Raw genomic sequence first — 26,798 nt, 5'->3', positions numbered from 1 at the left:
GCCAGGGGGAGACAGGTGGGGAGCCGCTTGCTAACTGGTATGATGATGCGTCTTTGGAGCAGAATGATCGCTCATGATATTTGGATACTGTAAAATCCCACTGTAATTAAAAGGATTATCCAACAGAGTCATGACTATAGTTCAATCTGATTGTTGTAAACCAAAAAGGGTTTTTAGATATAAAATAATGAAAAAAAATTATCATTTCATTGTCTGTTACACAGGGCAATTGTGTCTCAGTCTGGATTAGAAAAAGGATCAGAAAGTCTTGCAGTGAGATGCTCAGGAGCCAGAGCTTAGGGGATCTTTATTTCATTTAATCTGCACAGGTTTACAGAGTAGGAGGCAGAGCAAAAACATTGTTCATGCAGCAGCAATCAAACACAATGACAACACACAACACATCCTCTTCTAAACAATAACCCAAGGATCAGATTGGGACAGTGAATTCTGAAAACATGTTATCCTTCCAATTCCCCATCTTCTCTGCGGAAGGAGACGTGTGAGCCCAGACATTAATTGTTTGACCAGGGGTGGCCTCACAACTGAACCCAGTGCTGCTTCACCTGAGGTTTACACACACATGTCCCCTCTCTCTCCCCCTCCTCCTCGCCCAGCCCCCTCCCCCAGCCTAGGGCACTGAGTACCGTGCTCACTGAGTGGCTGGAATCCATCACCGTGAGGCTCGGTGGGACCAGGGTCAAGGGAGCGGTGATCTGTATTACGGCACAAGTTCTGGCCGCCAGGCTCCAGGAGTCACACCTTGTTACACGTGCAAAACAACCCTATAAAGAAGCCAAGCCATGCTGGGTACTTCTGACGCGGAATCTGTAACTTGCACAGGAATTTTCCAATCTGCACCCTTCCCACCAACGGTTAAACAGAAGCTCACCAACAGCAGCAGAATAATACATTGTGCTTCACATTCCAGTCCTTGAGACACAGCCCGTCCTCCAACTGAGACACAGGACGGCTGTTGTACAAATAACTTCCTGTTATACATTTACAATCGTTAATGTTTTCATTCAGTTATGATGCTCAGCTCATGTGAACAGCAGAGAGAGGGAGACAGAAATAGCAATAATATTCACAGCATTGCTCACCTGAGAGAGATCAGTAAACCCCGCCCCTAACCCCCCCCGCCTCTAACCCCCCCTCACCCCCCTGCCCCTCACCCATCACTCCGCCCCTCACCCACTGTCCCCGCCCTCACTCCCCCGCCCCTCACCCACCACCCCTCACTCGCCGTTCCTCACCCCCTGCCCCTCACCCATCACTCCGCCCCTCACCCACTGAGCAGCGACCCCTGCTGAAAGTGGATGGCGGGTTGGGACGGGTCGGGCTCAGCTGCGATTCCTCCACCAGTGAATAGTTTGCTGATGCTCAGTGCTCGGCTCGGCATACGGAGGGTGAGGGTCAGTGGGTGAGATCGGGGAGGGTGTCAGTCCTGTGAGGAAGTTCCCTCCTGGTTGCTTGCCTGTGATCTGTGGAAAGGCAGGGAGAGATTGCTGGACCTGTGGTCTGTGCTCGAACAGAGAATGTCTGTGCTGAGTCTGACCTGTGTGATGGGCAGTTGCAGGGAGCTGGGAGTCGGGTCTCTTGCCCTCTGTTGCCGCGGAGTTGGTGCCGATGCGGGTTACAGGTTGGTGACGATGGCAGCGTTGTAGATGAGGTTGGAGGTGCAGCGGAGAGAGGTGTGTGAGCCTGCCTCCCTCTCCTCACCGAGCGCTGGCTCCAGGAATGGCACCACCTGGTCAGATAGCGGCTGCCATGGAGACTCGGCTCCCTGGTTGCTGGGCGGAGTCTCCGTGTCCCCTTTATTCCGAAAGTGGAGGCTGGCACTGAGCTGACGGGCGCTGTGTCTGGAACCATCACAGCTTGGTGGGAGGCTGGAGGCTGAGCCGTTCTCCCACAGGAGCTGATCCAGGAAGACTGGCGAGCGATTCGATGGATGGTCCTGCTGCTGTATTGGGGAGTTTCTGTAACTCGGGCTGTGTGTGATGTGGCTGCCCATTGCTGGGGTGGTGCCGAGGGCCGGTCTGTGTGGCTGAGCAGTGACCGTGGCTTTATAGTGAGGCAGTGCTGGGAGGGCCGAGGGGGATTGCCGTCCCAGCACACAGTTCCTCACCTTCTTGCCCTGTTTGGTGCTCCGTGCACGGCGATTCTGAAACCACACCTGGAAAACAATTCACAAAGTGTGAAGAAATAATTTACACCGGTTCGGGATCACAGAATCATAGAAATTTACAGCCCGGAAGGAGGCCATTCGGCCCATTGTGTCCGCGCCGGCCGACAAAGAGCTATCCAGCCTAATCCCACTTTCCAGCTCTGGGTCCGTAGCCCTGTAGGTTACGGCACTTCAGGTGCACAGCCAAGTACTTTATAAATGTGGTGAGGTTTCTGCCTCTACCACCCTTTCAGGCCGTGAGTTCCAGACCCTCACCCACCTCTGGGTGAAAACATTTCCCCTCAAATCTCCTCTAAACCTCCCCCCAATTACTTTAAATCTATGTCCCCTGGTTATTGGCCCCTCTGCTAAAAGAAACAGGTTCTTCCTCTCCACTCTATCTAAGCCCCTCATCATTTTATACACTTCAATCATGTCTTCCCTCAGCCTCCTCTGTTCCAAAGAAAACAGACCCAGCCTATCCAATCTTTCCTCTCAAATTCTCCAGTCCAGGCAACATCCTGGTAAATCTCCTCTGCACCCTCTCTAATGTAATCACATCTTTTCTGTAATGTGGTGACCAGAACTGTAAGCAGTACTCCAGCTGTGACCTAACTAGTGTTTTACACAGTTCAAGCATAATCTCCCTGCTCTTGTATTCTATGCCTCGGCTAATAAAGGCAAGTATTCCGTATGCTTTCTTAACCACCTTATCTACCAGGCCTGCTACCTTCAGGGATCTGTGGACCTGCACTCCCAGGTCCCTCTGTTCCTCTACACTTCTCAGTGTCCTACCATTTAATGTGTATTCCCTTGCCTTGTTAGCTCTCCCCAAATACATTACCGCACACTTCTCAGGATTGAATTCCATTTGCCACTGTTCTGCCCACCTGACCAGTTCATCGATATCTTCCTGCAGTCTACAGCTTTCTTCTTCATTATCAACCACACGGCCTATTTTTGTAACTTCTGCAAACTTCTTAATCATACCCCCTGCATTCAAGTCTAAATCATTGATATATACCACAAAAAGCAAGGGACCCAGCACTGAGCCCTGCGGAACCCCACTGGAAACATCCTTCCAATTACAAAAATACCCATCAACCATTACCCTTTGCTTCCTGTCTCTAAGCACATTTTGAATCCAACTTGCCACTTTGCCTTGGATCCACGGGCTTTTACTTTCGTGACCAGTCTGCCACGTGGGACCTTATCAAAAGGATCATTTGATTGAATCACACGATCCCTGCCACCCATTTCCTTGCACTTGGCTCCTGGCACCTGGAGCTGTTGCCTTGATTTGAGTGAGATAGAGTGAACAGGAACTCCTGATTTCAGCCGGAGCCAGCAGTGGCAGGGGGGAAGGAGGGGGGAGACAGAGGAAGGGAGGGAGAGACAGGGAGGGAGGGAAGGGGAGGGAGGGAGAGACGGAGGAAGAGGGGAAAGGGAGGGGGCGGGAGAGACTGGGAGGGAGGGAAGGGGATGGAGGAGGAGACAGAGGAAGGGAGGGAGGGAAGGGGAGGGAGAGACGGAGAGGGAGGGAAGGGGTTGGAGGAGGAGACAGGGGAGGGAGGGAGAGAGACAGAGGGGGGGGAGGGGAGTCTAGTGGCCTGGGCGTGGGAGGTCAGACAGGATTCCTACTCCCGGTCACTATCCAGCATCCCCTCTGGAAAGGCCTGTGTGTGGACATCAGGTGCGGACAGGGCATGTTCAACTGTGATGCCCCTCCATGGTGGATAGCTGCCCCGGTTCACAGGTGATCCTTGAATAATCCAATTCCCAAACTGCCTTACAATCCACCACTGGTATCAGAAAAAGTGGAGGATGCAATTACACTGTGACAAGTTTACAGATTAATCTCCATTAGAAAGGTGGACATGGGAATTTATATTAGACAGTGTGAGAGAGAGAGAGAGAGAGAGAGAGACAGAGAGACATTGAGACAGTGAGGGAGAGACAGACAGACAAAGAGAGAGAGAGAGAGAGAGAGTCAGACAGAGAGGGGAAGAGAGAGAGAGACACACACAGCAAGAGGAAGAGGGAGGGACAGAGGTAGTGAGACAGAGAGAGAGAGAGAGAGACAAAGAGAAACAGACAGACAGAGAGTGAGAAACATGGAGAGGAACAAAGGAAGAGACAGAAATAGAAAGACACACAGAGAGAGCGAGAGAGACAGAGAGATTGACAGAGAGGGAGTCAGAGAGCAAGAGACAGACAGACAGACAGAGTATGGGGAGTGGGAGCTGTGCTTTGCTCCATGGTTCCTATAACCAGCCGGTTTGGGTTTTCGCATTCTCTGCTGATATCATACTAACAATGATTTAAATCATTTCTGCTCCCAGTTTTGGGGAGCTTGTGTCTGGAAGTGACCGGATTCTGCCCCAGCTTGGTGAGGGGAGGGGGGGCGCTGGAGTCAGACTCGACAGCACCGTGTCAGCAACTCAGGAAGTTTGTTCCACAACCGGTCCCTCCTCACTCACTCACAATCACACCCACTCACTCACTCTCTCACACTCAGACCCACTCACCCACCCACTCACTCACCCACTCACTCACTCACTCACCCACCCACTCACCCACTCACCCACTCACCCACCCACCCACCCACCCACCCACTCACCCACCCACCCACTCACCCACCCACCCTCCCACCCACTCTCCCACCCACCCTCCCACCCACTCTCCCACCCACTCTCCCACCCACTCTCCCACCCACTCTCCCACCCACCCACCCACCCACCCACTCTCTCTCTCACACTCAGACCCACCTACCCATCGGGTCCCATCCCCCAGCACTCTGCTTGTGCCGGTGCCCCTGGAGCACTTCAACACGTCTCCAAGTTACAGCTAGAGAAGGCGCAACGCTGAGCCAGGCTTCTCTTGGTTCGCACAATTTGATGTTTTTTGACGGTTTTGCTGCATTTCCCATTGAACAGAATAGCTACAGTCACTGCCACACACCGCTGGGAGATCCCAGGTTACACCCTGTATTCGATGCCACGGGTAGGTCCGGCTCTGGGACAAACAATACCTGGATCTTGGACTCTGGGAGTCGGATGATCTCAGCCAGTGTCTCCCTCATGTTGATGTCGGGGTAGGGAGTCACCATGAACGCTTTCTCCAGCTCTCCGAGTTGCCATCTGCTGAAGATTGTCCTCTTCCTCTTGCGTTGCCCCTCGGCCATAAATCCCCCGAGCACCATCGCCCGGGGCACAGGGCCCACCCCCCGGGGCACAGGGCCCACCCCCCGGGGCATAGGGCCCAGCGGAGCCCCCGCACCTGAGGGAACAACAAGACACAGCATCAGATCCCGTCACTACACAGACAAACTCCAAGACCAGCCCACCAACCTCATCCAACCATCTTCATTCGTCACCACCGCAAAAAAAAGACTTGCATTTCTATAGCACCTTTCACAACCACCGGACGTCTCAAAGTGCTTTACAACCAATGAAGTACTTTTGAAGTGTAGTCACTGTTGTAATGCAGGGAACGAGTCCGCTAATTTGTGCACAGCAAGCTCCCACAAGTAGCACTGTGATAATGACCAGATAATCTGTTTTTCTTATGTTGATAGAGGGATAAACTCGGCACTTCCCACAATGCGGCGCTCCCTCAGCACTGCCCCTCCGACAGTGCGGCGCTCCCTCAGTACTGCCCCTCCGACAGTGCGGCGCTCCCTCAGCACTGCCCCTCCGACAGTGCGGCGCTCCCTCAGCACTGCCCCTCCGACAGTACGGCGCTCCCTCAGCACTGCCCCTCCGACAGTGCGGTGCTCCCTCAGCACTGCCCCTCCGACAGTGCGCCGCTCCCTCAGTACTGCCCCTCCGACAGTGCGGCGCTCCCTCAGTACTGCCCCTCCGACAGTGCGGTGCTCCCTCAGCACTGCCCCTCCGACAGTGCGGCGCTCCCTCAGTACTGCCCCTCCGACAGTGCGCCGCTCCCTCAGTACTGCCCCTCCGACAGTGCGGCGCTCCCTCAGTACTGCCCCTCCGACAGTGCGGCACTCCCTCAGTACTGCCCCTCCGACAGTGCGCCGCTCCCTCAGTACCACAATGAACTCCAGTGCGACTTGAATCCACAATCTTGTGACAGAGGACAGAGTGATACTCAGTGAGCCCGATACATCAATATATCATTACCCCAACACATTAATACACCACCCCAACACAATCTGAGAGCTCCTGCTGCACACAATCACACTCCCAGTCTCATTTCCCTTCTTGTTTCCAATTCACAGAAACTGGGCTGAAAATATAAAAAGTTTGATTTATCTCCAAACTAATCCCCAGATCAGTCGCAGCATCCCCCAGTACAGCTCGTCACATCGCTGAGCTCCCCTTGCCCCAGACCCAGACTGTGCCCCCGGGAAGGCTCACCCCTGAGCGGGGAGCTGCCGCTCTGCACACTCCGGGGGTCGAGACAGTCTGGGTCCTGGGGCAGGAGAGCCCCCGAGACATGCAGGGCTGGAGCCCGGGCTTACCCTGTCTCCCTGCCCCGGGGGGCTGCCGCTCCTGGAAGCTCTCCATGGGACACCGCGCTGCCGCGGGACCGGGACAGACTGGGACTGAGCTCGGATCCGCTCCGCTCCGGGGTAGCCGGCTGTGTCCTGTGTGGCTCCGCTCTGTGTCCTGCTCCTGCTCCAGTCCCAGCGGGGAGTCCCAAAGCCGCCAGACAGCTTCACACCTCCCGGCACACAGGAAGGGCTGGAGAGCAAGCAGTGCCCCGGGATAATCAGCCACAACCCACATAAATCACACACCAGAGTCAGAGTGAGCAATGCACAGGAGGAGGCCACTCAGCCCATGCTGGCTCTCTGTACAGCAATGCAGCCAGTCCCATTCCCCGCTCTATCCCCGGAGCAAGTTTATTTCCCTCAAGTGCCGATCAATTCCCTTTTGAAATCATTGATCGTCTCCGCTTCCACCACTCTCGTCAGCAGCAAGTTCCAGGTCATTACCACTCGCTGCGTGAAATAGTTCTTCCTCACATCCCCCTTGTATCTCTTGCCCAAAACCTTAAATCTGTGTCCCCCTGTCCTTGTACCGTCAGCGAATGGGAACAGCCTTTCTCTCTACATTTTCCAAACCCGTCATAATCTTGTACACCTCTATCAAATCTCCCCTCAAACACCTTTACTCCCAGCTTCTCCAACCTAACCTTGTAGCTAAAATCCCTCATCCCTGGAACCATTCTGGTAAATCTCTGCATCCTCCCCAGGACCTTCCCATCCTCCCTACAGTGTACTGACCAGAACTGGATGCAATACTCCAGTTGTGGCCTAACCAGAGTTTTATAAAGGTTCAGCATAACTTCCCTGATTTTGTACTCAATGCCTCTATTTATGAAGCTCAAGATCCCATGTGTTTTCCTAACTACTGCCTCAATATATCCTGCCACCTTCAAAGATCTATGCACATGAACCCCCAGATCCCTCTGTCCCTGCACACTCTTTAGAACTGTGCCATTGTCTATATTGGGGCTAAAATTCCGGGCGGAGGCTTCCTTTGGACGAAGCCTCCGACTCAAATACCTGGTGGTCCCGGAGGTAGCTTTGGTTGGGGTCAGAGGTCTTCATTCAATGTGCAGCGTACAGGGACAGAACTTCCCGTACGTAGAGAAACACTGGAATCGTGTGGACCAGGAGTGGGAGCTCGGTCTCGCCGAGTTTCCATTATTATCAATGAGAATAAACTCCTAAGGCAAGAAACACAACATAATAAATAAAACACCTCACATATTTAAAATTAATTGAAATTAAAGTTAATTTAAAAAAAAAAAATTTTCATGCGTTTTAATATGGTTTAAAATAAACTTACCTTAACAGACAGTATTTCAACATAAAAATGTGTTTTTAAATTTAATTTTTATATGTTTTAAGACACTTGGGCTGATAATAGTAAGCTATGTACCTGCTTTCACCAGGCGTAAAAGTTTGAAGGACATTTATTTGCTGGGCACAAGTCTCCCGCGGATGTCCTTCTCCCAGGCACATGGAAGATCTATCAGGAGAAATCTTGACAGATCGGAAAAGCCGGTTTTTGGTGGATGCACATCACGCCCCGCTGGGTCTGTCCGCACCTCGTACCCGGCGAAACTGGAATTTTAGCCCCAGTGTCTCGCCCTATCCCTTAGGCCAAAATGCATCACCTCACACTTCTCTGTATTAAATTCCATCTGCCACTTGTCTGCCCATTCTGCCAGCCTGTCTATGTCCTGTTGCAGTCGATTGGTATCATCCTCACTGTTACCACACCTCCATGTTTGGTACCATCAGCAAAATTTTGAAATTTTACTCTCTCCCAATATCCAAGTCATTTATAGATATACAAAAAGCCGTGGTCCCAGCACTGACCCCTGGGGAGCACCAGTGTCCACCATCCTCCAGTCTGGAACACAACCATTCACCGCCACTTGCTGTTTTCTGTCCTTAAACCAAGTTTCTATCCAAGCTGACACTGACCCTCCCAGTCCATGAGCCCGGATAGAACCAGGATAAAACATATGGGGCTAGAACCTCCACGTTTGGGCGATATTTCCGGCATGGGCGGTAAAAAAGGGTTTTCAGATCACCGGCTTCTCACCAATTCTCAAAGCACCTAGTCTCCATTTTTGAAAATGGGCGTTACCGCGAGCGTTATGAAATGGGCAGTAGCATTAAATTTTTTTGACCATCTGTCGTAATGTGTCGCCGTCCTTAGCAACAACATGGCAACACTCAATTCCCATGATTCAGGAGGTCAAGGGTCATCATGACATGTGCAGAAGAGGAGAGAGAGGGAGCTCAGAGGCACTGAAAGCGTGTGTGGCTGTGGTGTGTGCTTGTCTGGCTGTTGTGGGAGACACGAGGGAGATTCACCAGCAGCAAAAAGCCTACTAAGTACCAAGAACATAGTTGGCACCGAGTTTTTGTCCAACAAATAATACATAACATGGAAAGGGTGGAGGAGGCCCTGGAGCTGGTAGCCAGGAACACTGGTGACAGAGTGACAGAGGGTTCCCAGTGATCCCGGAGCACGGCACTGCACCCCAAGGTGCTGCATCCCCATTACCAACCACACACGAGAGCCAGCAGCAACATCTTGCTTCTGGCTCGGAGCACGTTCCCACCTCGGGACCATCCTCTCCCGTATCCGTCCAAGCAGCGGTGAGGCCGCCGTCCCCCCCTCCGTCCCACGAAGCATCGCCTGAGGAACTCCTCAGCCAGGCGGCTTGGAGTCAGGAGAGGAAGGGGTAGAAGCGGGGGTTGGGGTGGGGGGGGGAAAGGGTTGGTTTGTACAGAAATACTGATGATTTCAGACTAATATTCGGTTGAAATGTTTTTCATTTAACAAAACCTTGTAGCGCATTGGCTCAGATAGCTGCACCATCACACGCTGGTGATTCCTTAACATCAAAGGGTATAATTACACTTAACTTCAATTAACTTAAACTTTAACTGTCACCAAGGTGATGCCCACCATTGATATATGACCTGCACACCCAGCAGTGTGTCAGCCTTGTAAATAACACCCACGTTCTTTCAGTCAAAGCGATCATTGATGAGCTCCTGACATAAGGCTGTTGCAGCTATCATGCCACCATGGACCCTTTCATATGGTCTACAGGGGGGCGGGGGCATGACTTCAGCATCAGCCTGATTGTCTGGGCCGCTGTCAGCGTCCACCTCCTCGTCCTCCTCTTCCTCCCTCTGGTGAGGTGGACTGTCAGACTCATCAGGCAATTCTTGTCCCCTCCTGATAGCCAAGTTGTGCAGCATGGAGCACACCACCACGAATTGAGCTACCTGCTCAGGGTGGTATTGGAGCTCGCCTCCTGAGTGGTCCAGGCGTCTAAAGTGCTGCTTCAGCACTCCAATGGTTTTCTCCATGATATTGCGAGTTGCTCTGTGGCTCTCGTTGTATCACCTCTCGGCTTCGGTGTGGGTGTCACGCAGGGGGGTCATCAGCCAGGTGGCGAGGCCATATTCTTTGTCTCCAAGCATCCAGCATTGACCTTGTGGCTGATTGTTAAACAAGTCACATACAGTGCTCTCACGCAGGATGTGAGCATCATGGATGCTGCCTGGAAATTGAGCATTCACTGTCAGTATAATTTGCTGGTGGTCGACAACCAGTTGGACATTCAGGGAGTGGAATCCCTTGCAGTTCCTGAAAACCTCTGCATCCTGAAAAGGTGCCCGCATTGCGCTGTGCATACAGTCTATTGCTCCCTGCACCTTGGGGAAGTTTGCAATTCTGGAGAGTCCTAGAGCCCTCTCACTCTGGGCCTCCCTGGTCATAGGGAAGCTAATCAAGTCTCTCCTGCATGCATACAGAGCTTCAGTGACCTGTCTAATGCAGCAATGTGTGGCACGCTGAGAAAGTCCGCAAATGTCTTCAGCTGTGGCCTGAAAAGAACCCGAGGCATAGAACGACAGTGCCGTGGTGACTTTGACCTCGAAGGACAGTGCAGTACTGATGGTGCTGGCAGGCTGCAGATCTGCCCTTAGCAACTGGCATACCTCAGTGATAACCTCTTTGTGGAAGCGCAGTCTCCGAAGGCAGATGGTGTCGGACAAGTCAAGGTAAGAATGCTTCTCCTTGTACTTGCGGGGGGTGTAATGTCTGGTCCTCATCATCAGTCTGTCACGTCTTACATTGGGCACATAATGCAGTGGAGCATATCTTCAGCAATCTCGAGTCTGCTGCATGTAACTGGTCACCAAGAGAGGGTGAGAAAGGACAGACCCCATTGCAGTAGCTCTCTGTTTCCCACCGATTGGTCACAAACAAGGAATGTCCTGATGAAGACACCTATTCAATTCCAATCAGTCACTGTATGGTCAAGATGTTTTCAGAGATGTTCACACCAACTCCAACGAACTGCAGAGTACACCCGAACTCCGCCAAGGTTGAAGCACAGCAGCCTTTTAAAGGACGCGATATGTGATCTACAACATGGCTTCCATAACGCTGTGATTAGTTCCGGTTAGTTCCACTTTTTCTGGGTGGTTTTTTGGGCGAGTGATATTGTGGGCGATATGTGAGCGAGGTGGTGAAAGTGACGCTGGGCGATCTCATGGCCGCTAGTTTCGGTAAATATGCTCTTTACGGCAAAAAAAGTGGGCGGGCGTTAATATTGAATCTCAGCTTTAAATCAGTGCGGAAACTAATGCTGGGCGGTGTTATGGGCGTTGATTTCGCCCATTCAGATGATTCCGCCGAAAAAAAGTGGGCGGCAGTAATATTTTTTCCCGGCGTTAATCACATGGGAAAAGTAATGTTCGGCGATAAGTTTCCCAAAAATGCCCATCAGTTTCCATTTTGTGCCAAAATGGACAATATATGGGCGTTATACATCATTTCAGTGGTAAAGTGGGCATTAAGCAGGCAAAATAAGTAGAGGTTCTAGCCCGTAGTTCTGATGAAAGGTCATCGACCTGAAATATTAACCCCGGTTCTCCCATCACACATGCTGCCTGACCTGCTGAATATTTTCAACAGCCCCTGTGTATATTATAGAGAATAGCAGCCCCTCTGCATATTATAGAGAATATCAGCCCCTGTGTACATTATAGAGAATATCAGCCCCTGTGTACATTATAGAGAAGAGCAGTCCCTGTGTATACTATAGAAAATAGCAGCCCCTGTGCATATTATAAAGAATAGCAGCCCTTTTTTATTATGGGGAATAGCAGACCTATGTATATTATAGAAAATAGCAGCCCCGGTGTATATTATAAAGAATAGCAGCCTCTGTGTATATTATAAAGAATAGCAGCCCCTTTGTATATTATAGAGAATAGCAGCCCCTGTGTATATTATAGAGAATAGCAGTCCCTGTGTATATTATAGAGAATAGCAGCCCCTGTGTATATTATAAAGAATAGCAGCCCCTGTGTATATTATGGGGAATAGCAGCCCCTGTGTACATTATAGAGAATAGCAGCCCCTGTGTATATTATAAAGAATAGCAGCCCCTGTGTATAATCATAGAGAATAGCAGCACTGTGTATATTATGGGGAATAGCAGTCCCTTTGTATATTAGATAATAGCAGTCCCCGTGTATATTATAGAGAATAGCAGTCCCTGTGTATATTATAGAGAATAGCAGCCCCTGTGTATATTATAGAGAATAGCAGCCCATGTGTATATCATAGAGAATAGCAGCCCCTGTTTACATTATAGAGAATAGCAGCCCCTGTGTATATTATAGAGAATAGCAGCCCCTGTGTATATTATAGAGAATAGCAGCCCCTGTGTATATTGTAGAGAATAGCAGCCCCTGTGTATATTATAGAGAATAGCAGCCCCTGTGTACATTATAGAGAATAGCAGCCCCTGTGTATATTATGGTGAATAGCAGTCCCTTTGTATATTAGATAATAGCAGTCCCTGTGTATATTATAGAGAATAGCAGTCCCTGTGTATATTATAGAGAATAGCAGCCCCTGTGTATGTTATAGCGAACAGCAGCCCCTGTGTATATTATAGAGAATAGCAGCCTCTGTGTACATTATAGACACTAGCAGCACTGTGTATATTATGGGGAATAGCAGTCCCTTTGTATATTAGATAATAGCAGTCCCGGTGTATATTATAGAGAATAGCAGCCCCTGTGTATATTATTGAGAATAGCAGCCCCTGTGTATATTATAGAGAACAGCAGCCCCTGTGTGTATATTATAGAAAATAGCAGCCCGTGTGTATATTATAGAGAATAGCAGCCCGTGTGTATATTATAGAGAATAGCAGTCCCTGTGTATATTATAGAGAATAGCAGCCCCTGTGTATATTATGGTGAATAGCAGTCCCTTTGTATATTAGATAATAGCAGTCCCTGTGTATATTATAGAGAATAGCAGCCCCTGTGTATATTATAGAGAATAGCAGCCCCAGTGTACATTATAGAGAATAGCAGTCCCTGTGTATATTACAGAGAATAGCAGTCGCTGTGTATATTATAGAGAATAGCAGCACTGTGCATATTATGGGGAATAGCAGTCCCTTTGTATATTAGATAATAGCAGTCCCTGTGTATATTATAGAGAATAGCAGCCCCTGTGTATATTATAGAGAATAGCAGTCCCTGTGTATATTATGGGGAATAGCAGTCCCTTTGTATATTAGATAATAGCAGTCCCTGTGTATATTATAGAGAATAGCAGCCCCTGTGTATATTATAGAGAATAGCAGCCCCTGTGTACATTATAGAGAATAGCAGTCCCTGTGTATATTATAGAGAATAGAAGTCCCTGTGTATATTATAGAGAATAGCAGCACTGTGTATATTATGGGGAATAGCAGTCCCTTTGTATATTAGATAATAGCAGTCCCTGTGTATTTTATAGAGAATAGCAGTCCCTGTGTATATTCTAGAGAAGAGCAGCCCCTGTGTATATTATGGAGAATAGCAGCCCCTGTGTATATTATAGAGAATAGCAGCCCATGTGTATATCATAGAGAATAGCAGTCCCTGTGTATATTATAGAGAATAGCAGCCCCTGTGTATATTATGGGGAATAGCAGTCCCTTTGTATATTAGATAATAGCAGTCCCTGTGTATATTATAGAGAATAGCAGTCCCTTTGTATATTAGATAATAGCAGTCCCTGTGTATATTATAGAGAATAGCAGTCCCTGTGTATATTATAGAGAATAGCAGCCCCTGTGTATATTATGGGGAATAGCAGTCCCTTTGTATATTAGATAATAGCAGTCCCTGTGTATATTATAGAGAATAGCAGCCCCTGTGTATATTATAGAGAATAGCAGTCCCTGTGTATATTATGGGGAACAGCAGTCCCTTTGTATATTAGATAATAGCAGTCCCTGTGTATATTATACAGAATAGCAGTCCCTGTGTATATTATAGAGAATAGCAGTCCCTGTGTATATTATAGAGAATAGCAGTCCCTGTGTATATTATAGAGAATAGCAGCCCCTGTGTCTATGAAAGGGAATAGCAGCACTGTGTATATTATAGAGAATAGCAGTCCCTGTGTATATTATAGAGAATAGCAGTCCCTGTGTATATTATGGAGAATAGCAGTCCCTGTGTATATTATGGAGAATAGCAGCCCCTGTGTATATTACCGAGAATAGCAGCCCCTGTGTATATTATAGAGAATAGCAGCCCCTGTGTATATTACAGAGAATAGCAGCCCCTGTGTATATTACAGAGAATAGCAGCCCCTGTGTATATTACAGAGAATAGCAGCCCCTGTGTATATTACAGAGAATAGCAGCCCCTGTGTATATTACAGAGAATAGCAGCCCCTGTGTATATTATAGAGAATAGCAGCCCCTGTGTATATTATGGGGAATAGCAGTCCCTTTGTATATTAGATAATAGCAGTCCCTGTGTATATTATAGAGAATAGCAGTCCCTTTGTATATTAGATAATAGCAGTCCCTGTGTATATTATAGAGAATAGCAGTCCCTGTGTATATTATAGAGAATAGCAGCCCCTGTGTATATTATGGGGAATAGCAGTCCCTTTGTATATTAGATAATAGCAGTCCCTGTGTATATTATAGAGAATAGCAGCCCCTGTGTATATTATAGAGAATAGCAGTCCCTGTGTATATTATGGGGAACAGCAGCCCCTGTGTATATTACAGAGAATAGCAGCCCCTGTGTATATTACAGAGAATAGCAGCCCCTGTGTATATTACAGAGAATAGCAGCCCCTGTGTATATTACAGAGAATAGCAGCCCCTGTGTATATTATAGAGAATAGCAGCCCCTGTGTATATTATGGGGAATAGCAGTCCCTTTGTATATTAGATAATAGCAGTCCCTGTGTATATTATAGAGAATAGCAGTCCCTTTGTATATTAGATAATAGCAGTCCCTGTGTATATTATAGAGAATAGCAGTCCCTGTGTATATTATAGAGAATAGCAGTCCCTGTGTATATTATAGAGAATAGCAGCCCCTGTGTATATTATGGGGAATAGCAGTCCCTTTGTATATTAGATAATAGCAGTCCCTGTGTATATTATAGAGAATAGCAGCCCCTGTGTATATTATAGAGAATAGCAGTCCCTGTGTATATTATGGGGAACAGCAGTCCCTTTGTATATTAGATAATAGCAGACCCTGTGTATATTATAGAGAATAGCAGTCCCTGTGTATATTATACAGAATAGCAGTCCCTGTGTATATTATAGAGAATAGCAGCCCCTGTGTATATTATAGAGAATAGCAGCCCCTGTGTATATTATAGAGAATAGCAGTCCCTGTGTATATTATAGAGAATAGCAGTCCCTGTGTATATTATAGAGAATAGCAGCCCCTGTGTCTATTATAGAGAATAGCAGTCCCTGTGTATATTATAGAGAATAGCAGCCCCTGTGTATATTATAGAGAATAGCAGCCCCTGTGTATATTATAGAGAATAGCAGCCCCTGTGTACATTATAGAGAATAGCAGTCCCTGTGTATATTATAGAGAATAGCAGTCCCCGTGTATATTATAGAGAATAGCAGTCCCTGTGTATATTATGGAGAATAGCAGCCCCTGTGTATATTACAGAGAATAGCAGCCCCTGTGTATATTATAGAGAATAGCAGCCCCTGTGTATATTACAGAGAATAGCAGCCCCTGTGTATATTATAGAGAATAGCAGCCCCTGTGTATATTATGAGGAATAGCAGCCCCTGTGTATATTATAGAGAATAGCAGCACTGTGTATATTATAGAGAATAGCAGCCCCTGTGTATATTATAGGGAATAGCAGCACTGTGTATATTATAGAGAATAGCAGCCCCTGTGTATATTATAGAGAATAGCAGCCCCTGTGTATATTATGGGGAATAGCAGTCACTTTGTATATTAGATAATAGGAGTCCCTGTTTATATTATAGAGAATAGCAGCCCCTGTGTATATTATAGAGAATAGCAGTCCCTGTGTATATTATGGGGAATAGCAGTCCCTTTGTATATTAGATAATAGCAGTCCCTGTTTATATTATAGAGAATAGCATCCCCTGTGCATATTACAGAGAATAGCAGCCCCTGCGTATTTTATAGAGAATAGCAGTCCCTGTGTATATTATAGAGAATAGCAGTCCCTGTGTATATTATAGAGAATAGCAGCCCCTGTGTATATTATGGGGAATAGCAGCCCCTGTGTATATCATAGAGAATAGCAGTCCCTGTGTATATTATAGAGAATAGCAGCACTGTGTATATTATAGAGAATAGCAGCCCCTGTGTATATTATAGGGAATAGCAGTCCCTGTGTATATTATAGAGAATAGCAGCCCCTGTGTATATTATGTGGAATAGCAGTCCCTGTGTATATTATAGAGAATAGCAGCACTGTGTATATTATACAGAATAGCAGTCCCTGTGTATATTATAGAGAATAGCAGTCCCTGTGTATATTATAGAGAATAGCAGCCCCTGTGTATATTATAGAGAATAGCAGCCCCTGTGTATATTATAGAAAATAGCAGTCCCTGTGTGTATTATGGAGAATAGCAGCCCCTGTGTATATTATAGAGAATAGCAGCCCCGGTGTATATTACAGAGAATAGCAGCCCCTGTGTATATTACAGAGAATAGCAGCCCCTGTGTATATTACAGAGAATAGCAGCCCCTGTGTATATTACAGAGAATAGCAGCCCCTGTGTATATTACAGAGAATAGCAGCCCCTGTGTATATTACAGAGAATAGCAGCCACTGTGTATTTTATAGAGAATAGCAGTCCCTGTGTGTATTATAGAGAATAGCAGCCCCTGTGTATATTATGAGGAATAGCAGCCCCTGTGTATATCATAGAGAATAGCAGCCCCTGTGTATATTATAGAGAATAGCAGCACTGTGCATATTATAGAGAATAGCCGCCCCTATGTATATTATAGGGAATAGCAGCACTGTGTATATTATAGAGAATAGCAGCCCCTGTGTATATTATAGAGAATAGCAGCCCCTGTGTATATTATGGGGAATAGCAGTCTCTGTGTATATTATAGAGAATAGCAGCCCCTGTGTATATTATGAGGAATAGCAGCCCCTGTGTATATTATAGAGAATAGCAGTCCCTGTGTGTATTATAGAGAATAGCAGCCCGTGTGTCTATTATGGGGAATAGCAGTCCCTTTGTATATTAGATAATAGCAGTCCCTGTGTATATTATAGAGAATAGCAGCCCCTGTGTATATTATAGAGAATAGTCGTCCCTTTGTATATTAGATAATAGCAGTCCCTGTGTATATTATAGAGAATAGCAGCCCCTGTGTATATTATAGAGAATAGCAGCCCTTGTGTCTATTATGGGGAATAGCAGTCCCTTTGTATATTAGATAATAGCAGTCCCTGTGTATATTATAGAGAATAGCAGCCCCTGTGTATATTATAGAGAATAGCAGTCCCTGTGTATATTATGGGGAATAGCAGTCCCTTTGTATATTAGATAATAGCAGTCCCTGTGTATATTATAGAGAATAGCAGTCCCTGTGTATATTATAGAGAATAGCAGCCCCTGTGTATATTATAGAGAATAGCAGCCCCAGTGTACATTATAGAGAATAGCAGTCCCTGTGTATATTATAGAGAATAGCAGTCGCTGTGTATATTATAGAGAATAGCAGCACTGTGTATATTATGGGGAATAGCAGTCCCTTTGTATATTAGATAATAGCAGTCCCTGTGTATATTATAGAGAATAGCAGTCCCTGTGTATATTATAGAGAATAGCAACCCCTGTGTATATTATAGAGAATAGCAGTCCCTGTGTATATTATAGAGAATAGCAGCCCCTGTGTATATTATGGGGAATAGCAGTCCCTTTGTATATTAGATAATAGCAGTCCCTGTGTATATTATAGAGAATAGCAGCACTGTGTATATTATAGAGAATAGCAGCCCCTGTGTATATTATAGGGAATAGCAGCCCCTGTGTATATTATAGAGAATAGCAGCCCCTGTGTATATTATAGGGAATAGCAGCACTGTGTATATTATAGAGAATAGCAGCCTGTGTGTATATTATAGAGAATAGCAGCCTCTGTGTATATTATAGAGAATAGCAGCCCCTGTGTATATTATGAGGAATAGCAGCCCCTGTGTATATTATAGAGAATAGCAGTCCCTGTGTGTATTATAGAGAATAGCAGCCCGTGTGTATATTATAGAGAATAGCAGCCCCTGTGTATATTATAGAGAATAGCAGCCCTTGTGTATATTATGGGGAATAGCAGTCCCTTTGTATATTAGATAATAGCAGTCCCTGTGTATATTATAGAGAATAGCAGTCCCTGTGTATATTATAGAGAATAGCAGTCCCTGTGTATATTATAGAGAAGAGCAGTCCCTGTGTATATTATAGAGAATAGCAGTCCCTGTGTATATTATAGAGAATAGCAGCCCCTGTGTCTCTTATAGAGAATAGCAGCCCCTGTGTATATTATAGAGAATAGCAGCCCCTGTGTATATTATAGAGAATAGCAGCCCCTGTGCATATTATAGAGAATAGCAGCCCCTGTGTATATTATAGAGAATAGCAGCCCCTGTGTCTATTACAGAGAATAGCAGCACTGTGTATATTATAGAGAATAGCAGCCCCTGTGTATATTATGGGGAATAGCAGCCCCTGTGTATATTATAGTGAATAGCAGCCCCTGTGTCTATTACAGAGAATAGCAGCACTGTGTATATTATAGAGAATAGCAGCCCCTGTGTATATTATGGGGAATAGCAGTCCCTGTGTATATTATAGTGAATAGCAGTCCCTGTGTATATTATAGAGAATAGCAGCCCCTATGTATATTATAGAGAATAGCAGCACTGTGTATATTATAGAGAATAGCAGCTCCTGTGTATATTATAGAGAATAGCAGCCCCTGTGTATATTATAGAGAATAGCAGCCCCTGTGCATATTATAGAGAATAGCAGCTCCTGTGTATATTATAGAGAATAGCAGTCCATGTGTATATTATGGGGAATAGCAGCCCCTGTGTATATTATAGAGAATAGCAGTCCCTGTGTATATTATAGAGAATAGCAGCCCCTGTGTATATTATAGAGAATAGCAGCCCCTGTGTATATTATAGAGAATAGCAGCCCCTGTGTATATTGTAGAGAATAGCAGCCCATGTGTATATCACAGAGAATAGCAGTCCCTGTGTATATTATAGAGAATAGCAGCCCCTGCGTATATTATAGGGAATAGCAGCACTGTGTATATTATAGAGAATAGCAGCCCCTGTGTATATTATGGGGAATAGCAGTCCCTGTGTATATTATAGAGAATAGCAGTCCCTGTGTATATTATAGAGAATAGCAGCCCCTGTGTATATTATAGAGAATAGCAGCCCCTGCGTATATTATAGAGAATGGCAGCACTGTGTATATTATAGAGAATAGCAGCTCCTGTGTATATTATAGAGAATAGCAGTCCCTGTGTATATTATAGAGAATAGCAGCACTGTGTATATTATGGGGAATAGCAGCCCTGTGTATATTATAGAGAATAGCAGCCCCTGTGTATATTAAAGAGAATGGCAGCCCTTGTGTATATTATAGAGAATAGCAGTCCCTGTGTATATTATAGAGAATAGCAGCCCCTGTGTATATTATGGAGAATAGCAGTCCCTGTGTATATTATAGAGAATAGCAGTCCCTGTGCATATTATAGAGAATTGTGCCCCCTGTGTATATTATAGAGAATAGCAGCCCCTGTGTACATTATAGAAAAGAGCAGCCCCTGTGTCTATTATCGAGAATAGCAGCACTGTGTATATTATGGGGAATAGCAGCCCCTGTGTATAATCATAGAGAATAGCAGCCCCTGTTTACATTATATAGAATAGCAGCCCCTGTGTATATTATAGAGAATAGCAGCCCCTGTGTATATTATAGAGAATGGCAGCCCCTGTGTATATTTTCGAGAATAGCAGCACTGTCTATATTGTAGTGAATAGCAGCCCCTGTGTATATTATAGAGAATAGCAGCTCCTGTGTATATTATAGAGAATAGCAGCCCGTGTGTATATTATAGAGAATAGCAGTCCCTGTGCATATTATAGAGAATAGCAGCACTGTGTATATTATGGGGAATAGCAGCTCCTGTGTATATTATAGAGAATAGCAGCCCGTGTGTATATTATAGAGAATGGCAGCCCCTGTGTATATTATAGAGAATAGCAGCACTGTCTATATTGTAGTGAATAGCAGCCCCTGTGTATATTATAGAGAATAGCAGCTCCTGTGTATATTATAGAGAATAGCAGCCCCTGTTTCTATTATAGAGAATAGCAGCCCCTGTGTATATTACAGAGAATAGCAGCCCCTGTGTATATTACACAGAATAGCAGCCTCTGTGTATATTACAGAGAATAGCAGCCCCTGTGTATATTATAGAGAATAGCAGCCCCTGTGTATTTTATAGAGAATAGCAGTCCCTGTGTATATTATAGAGAATAGCAGTCCCTGTGTGTATTATAGAGAATAGCAGCCCCTGTGTATATTATAGAGAATAGCAGCCCCTGTGTATATTATAGAGAATAGCATCCCCTGTGTATATTACAGAGAATAGCAGCCCCTGTGTATTTTATAGAGAATAGCAGTCCCTGTGTATATTATAGAGAATAGCAGTCCCTGTGTATATTATAGAGAATAGCAGCCCCTGTCTATATTATAGAGAATAGCAGCCCCTGTGTATATCATAGAGAATAGCAGCCCCTGTGTATATTACAGAGAATAGCAGCCCCGGTGTATATTATAGAGAATAGCAGCCCCTGTGTATATTACAGAGAATAGCAGCCCCTGTGTATATTACAGAGAATAGCAGCCCCTGTGTATTTTATAGAGAATAGCAGTCCCTGTGTGTATTATAGAGAATAGCAGTCCCTGTGTATATTATGGGGAATAGCAGACCCTGTGTATATTATAGAGAATAGCAGCACTGTGTATATTATAGAGAATAGCAGCCCCTGTTTATATTACAGAGAATAGCAGCCCCGGTGTATATTATAGAGAATAGCAGCCCCTGTGTATATTACAGAGAATAGCAGCCCCTGTGTATATTATAGGGAATAGCAGCACTGTGTATATTATAGAGAATAGCAGCCCCTGTGTATATTATAGAGAATAGCAGCCCCTGTGTATATTATGGGGAATAGCAGTCCCTGTGTATATTATAGAGAATAGCAGCACTGTGTATATTATAGAGAATAGCAGTCCCTGTGTATATTATGGGGAATAGTCGTCCCTTTGTATATTAGATAATAGCAGTCGCTGTGTATATTATAGAGAATAGCAGTCCCTGTGTATATTATAGAGAATAGCAGCCCCTGTGTATATTATAGGGAATAGTCGTCCCTTTGTTTATTAGATAATAGCAGTCGCTGTGTATATTATAGAGAATAGCAGTCCCTGTGTATATTATAGAGAATAGCAGTCGCTGTGTATATTATAGAGAATAGCAGCACTGTGTATATTATGGGGAATAGCAGCCCCTTTATATATTAGATAATAGCAGTCCCTGTGTATATTATAGAGAATAGCAGTCCCTGTGTATATTATAGAGAATAGCAGTCCCTGTGTATATTATAGAGAATAGCAGTCCCTGTGTGTATTATAGAGAATAGCAGCCCCTGTGTATTTTATAGAGAATAGCAGTCCCTGTGTATATTATAGAAAATAGCAGTCCCTGTGTGTATTATAGAGAATAGCAGCCCCTGTGTATATTATAGAGAATAGCAGCCCCTGTGTATATTATAGAGAATAGCAGCCCCTGCGTATATTATAGAGAATGGCAGCACTGTGTATATTATAGAGAATAGCAGCTCCTGTGTATATTATAGAGAATAGCAGTCCCTGTGTATATTATAGAGAATAGCAGCACTGTGTATATTATGGGGAATAGCAGCCCTGTGTATATTATAGAGAATAGCAGCCCCTGTGTATATTAAAGAGAATGGCAGCCCTTGTGTATATTATAGAGAATAGCAGTCCCTGTGTATATTATAGAGAATAGCAGCCCCTGTGTATATTATGGAGAATAGCAGTCCCTGTGTATATTATAGAGAATAGCAGTCCCTGTGCATATTATAGAGAATTGTGCCCCCTGTGTATATTATAGAGAATAGCAGCCCCTGTGTACATTATAGAAAAGAGCAGCCCCTGTGTCTATTATCGAGAATAGCAGCACTGTGTATATTATGGGGAATAGCAGCCCCTGTGTATAATCATAGAGAATAGCAGCCCCTGTTTACATTATATAGAATAGCAGCCCCTGTGTATATTATAGAGAATAGCAGCCCCTGTGTATATTATAGAGAATGGCAGCCCCTGTGTATATTTTCGAGAATAGCAGCACTGTCTATATTGTAGTGAATAGCAGCCCCTGTGTATATTATAGAGAATAGCAGCTCCTGTGTATATTATAGAGAATAGCAGCCCGTGTGTATATTATAGAGAATAGCAGTCCCTGTGCATATTATAGAGAATAGCAGCACTGTGTATATTATGGGGAATAGCAGCTCCTGTGTATATTATAGAGAATAGCAGCCCGTGTGTATATTATAGAGAATGGCAGCCCCTGTGTATATTATAGAGAATAGCAGCACTGTCTATATTGTAGTGAATAGCAGCCCCTGTGTATATTATAGAGAATAGCAGCTCCTGTGTATATTATAGAGAATAGCAGTCCCTGTGTATATTATAGAGAATAGCAGCACTGTGTATATTATGGGGAATAGCAGCCCTGTGTATATTATAGAGAATAGCAGCCCCTGTGTATATTAAAGAGAATGGCAGCCCTTGTGTATATTATAGAGAATAGCAGTCCCTGTGTATATTATAGAGAATAGCAGCCCCTGTGTATATTATGGAGAATAGCAGTCCCTGTGTATATTATAGAGAATAGCAGTCCCTGTGCATATTATAGAGAATTGTGCCCCCTGTGTATATTATAGAGAATAGCAGCCCCTGTGTACATTATAGAAAAGAGCAGCCCCTGTGTCTATTATCGAGAATAGCAGCACTGTGTATATTATGGGGAATAGCAGCCCCTGTGTATAATCATAGAGAATAGCAGCCCCTGTTTACATTATATAGAATAGCAGCCCCTGTGTATATTATAGAGAATAGCAGCCCCTGTGTATATTATAGAGAATGGCAGCCCCTGTGTATATTTTCGAGAATAGCAGCACTGTCTATATTGTAGTGAATAGCAGCCCCTGTGTATATTATAGAGAATAGCAGCTCCTGTGTATATTATAGAGAATAGCAGCCCGTGTGTATATTATAGAGAATAGCAGTCCCTGTGCATATTATAGAGAATAGCAGCACTGTGTATATTATGGGGAATAGCAGCTCCTGTGTATATTATAGAGAATAGCAGCCCGTGTGTATATTATAGAGAATGGCAGCCCCTGTGTATATTATAGAGAATAGCAGCACTGTCTATATTGTAGTGAATAGCAGCCCCTGTGTATATTATAGAGAATAGCAGCTCCTGTGTATATTATAGAGAATAGCAGCCCCTGTTTCTATTATAGAGAATAGCAGCCCCTGTGTATATTACAGAGAATAGCAGCCCCTGTGTATATTACACAGAATAGCAGCCTCTGTGTATATTACAGAGAATAGCAGCCCCTGTGTATATTATAGAGAATAGCAGCCCCTGTGTATTTTATAGAGAATAGCAGTCCCTGTGTATATTATAGAGAATAGCAGTCCCTGTGTGTATTATAGAGAATAGCAGCCCCTGTGTATATTATAGAGAATAGCAGCCCCTGTGTATATTATAGAGAATAGCATCCCCTGTGTATATTACAGAGAATAGCAGCCCCTGTGTATTTTATAGAGAATAGCAGTCCCTGTGTATATTATAGAGAATAGCAGTCCCTGTGTATATTATAGAGAATAGCAGCCCCTGTCTATATTATAGAGAATAGCAGCCCCTGTGTATATCATAGAGAATAGCAGCCCCTGTGTATATTACAGAGAATAGCAGCCCCGGTGTATATTATAGAGAATAGCAGCCCCTGTGTATATTACAGAGAATAGCAGCCCCTGTGTATATTACAGAGAATAGCAGCCCCTGTGTATTTTATAGAGAATAGCAGTCCCTGTGTGTATTATAGAGAATAGCAGTCCCTGTGTATATTATGGGGAATAGCAGACCCTGTGTATATTATAGAGAATAGCAGCACTGTGTATATTATAGAGAATAGCAGCCCCTGTTTATATTACAGAGAATAGCAGCCCCGGTGTATATTATAGAGAATAGCAGCCCCTGTGTATATTACAGAGAATAGCAGCCCCTGTGTATATTATAGGGAATAGCAGCACTGTGTATATTATAGAGAATAGCAGCCCCTGTGTATATTATAGAGAATAGCAGCCCCTGTGTATATTATGGGGAATAGCAGTCCCTGTGTATATTATAGAGAATAGCAGCACTGTGTATATTATAGAGAATAGCAGTCCCTGTGTATATTATGGGGAATAGTCGTCCCTTTGTATATTAGATAATAGCAGTCGCTGTGTATATTATAGAGAATAGCAGTCCCTGTGTATATTATAGAGAATAGCAGCCCCTGTGTATATTATAGGGAATAGTCGTCCCTTTGTTTATTAGATAATAGCAGTCGCTGTGTATATTATAGAGAATAGCAGTCCCTGTGTATATTATAGAGAATAGCAGTCGCTGTGTATATTATAGAGAATAGCAGCACTGTGTATATTATGGGGAATAGCAGCCCCTTTATATATTAGATAATAGCAGTCCCTGTGTATATTATAGAGAATAGCAGTCCCTGTGTATATTATAGAGAATAGCAGTCCCTGTGTATATTATAGAGAATAGCAGTCCCTGTGTGTATTATAGAGAATAGCAGCCCCTGTGTATTTTATAGAGAATAGCAGTCCCTGTGTATATTATAGAAAATAGCAGTCCCTGTGTGTATTATAGAGAATAGCAGCCCCTGTGTATATTATAGAGAATAGCAGCCCCTGTGTATATTATAGAGAATAGCATCCCCTGTGTATATTACAGAGAATAGCAGCCCCTGTGTATTTTATAGAGAATAGCAGTCCCTGTGTATATTATAGAGAATAGCAGCCCCTGTGTATATTATAGAGAATAGCAGCCCCTGTGTATATTATAGAGAATAGCAGTCCCTGTGTGTATTATGGAGAATAGCAGCCCCTGTGTATATTACAGAGAATAGCAGCCCCGGTGTATATTATAGAGAATAGCAGCCCCTGTGTATATTACAGAGAATAGCAGCCCCTGTGTATATTACAGAGAATAGCAGCCCCTGTGTATATTACAGAGAATAGCAGCCCCTGTGTATTTTATAGAGAATAGCAGTCCCTGTGTGTATTATAGAGAATAGCAGCCCCTGTGTATATTATGAGGAATAGCAGCCCCTGTGTATATCATAGAGAATAGCAGCCCCTGTGTATATTATAGAGAATAGCAGCACTGTATATTATAGAGAATAGCAGCCCCTGTGTATATTATAGGGAATAGCAGCACTGTGTATATTATAGATAATAGCAGCCCCTGTGTATATTATAGAGAATAGCAGCCCCTGTGTATATTATAGAGAATAGCAGCACTGTGTATATTATAGAGAATAGCAGCCCCTGTGTATATTGTGAGGAATAGCAGCCCCTGTGTATATCATAGAGAATAGCAGCCCCTGTGTATATTATAGAGAATAGCAGCACTGTGTATATTATAGAGAATAGCAGCCCCTGTGTATATTATAGGGAATAGCAGCACTGTGTATATTATAGAGAATAGCAGTCGCTGTGTATATTATAGAGAATAGCAGCACTGTGTATATTATGGGGAATAGCAGCCCCTTTATATATTAGATAATAGCAGTCCCTGTGTATATTATAGAGAATAGCAGTCCCTGTGTATATTATAGAGAATAGCAGTCCCTGTGTATATTATAGAGAATAGCAGTCCCTGTGTGTATTATAGAGAATAGCAGCCCCTGTGTATTTTATAGAGAATAGCAGTCCCTGTGTATATTATAGAAAATAGCAGTCCCTGTGTGTATTATAGAGAATAGCAGCCCCTGTGTATATTATAGAGAATAGCAGCCCCTGTGTATATTATAGAGAATAGCATCCCCTGTGTATATTACAGAGAATAGCAGCCCCTGTGTATTTTATAGAGAATAGCAGTCCCTGTGTATATTATAGAGAATAGCAGCCCCTGTGTATATTATAGAGAATAGCAGCCCCTGTGTATATTATAGAGAATAGCAGTCCCTGTGTGTATTATGGAGAATAGCAGCCCCTGTGTATATTACAGAGAATAGCAGCCCCGGTGTATATTATAGAGAATAGCAGCCCCTGTGTATATTACAGAGAATAGCAGCCCCTGTGTATATTACAGAGAATAGCAGCCCCTGTGTATATTACAGAGAATAGCAGCCCCTGTGTATTTTATAGAGAATAGCAGTCCCTGTGTGTATTATAGAGAATAGCAGCCCCTGTGTATATTATGAGGAATAGCAGCCCCTGTGTATATCATAGAGAATAGCAGCCCCTGTGTATATTATAGAGAATAGCAGCACTGTATATTATAGAGAATAGCAGCCCCTGTGTATATTATAGGGAATAGCAGCACTGTGTATATTATAGAGAATAGCAGCCCCTGTGT

The 26,798-nt window shown here is 44.5% G+C and overlaps 2 protein-coding genes across 2 annotated transcripts in view; one reads left to right on the top strand and one right to left on the bottom strand.

Moving 5' to 3' along the window:
* Window positions 1-1,563: 1,563 nt before the first annotated feature.
* sebox (SEBOX homeobox) lies at window positions 1,564-5,369 on the bottom strand. Its single transcript, XM_070857991.1, has 2 exons — window positions 5,199-5,369; window positions 1,564-2,176 (listed from the first exon to the last, which is right to left on the bottom strand). Exons 1-2 carry the CDS (start codon window positions 5,367-5,369, stop codon window positions 1,637-1,639), a joined length of 711 nt encoding a protein of 236 aa, XP_070714092.1. The 3' UTR covers window positions 1,564-1,636.
* Window positions 5,370-10,600: 5,231 nt separating this feature from the next.
* LOC139226246 (kinesin-like protein KIF12) overlaps window positions 10,601-26,798 on the top strand; it is a 50,260-nt gene continuing 34,062 nt past the window's right edge. Inside the window, exon 1 of the mRNA XM_070856871.1 lies at window positions 10,601-10,733. Within this exon, the coding sequence (XP_070712972.1) occupies window positions 10,627-10,733 (107 nt within the window). The 5' untranslated portion in view covers window positions 10,601-10,626. The remainder of the gene's footprint in view (window positions 10,734-26,798) is intronic.

This window comes from Pristiophorus japonicus, chromosome 16, assembly GCF_044704955.1.
Source record: "Pristiophorus japonicus isolate sPriJap1 chromosome 16, sPriJap1.hap1, whole genome shotgun sequence".
NCBI classification, from domain to species: Eukaryota; Metazoa; Chordata; class Chondrichthyes; family Pristiophoridae; genus Pristiophorus; species Pristiophorus japonicus.
Note: the sequence above shows the minus strand (reverse complement) of the source record. Positions and strands in the feature narration are given on the sequence as shown.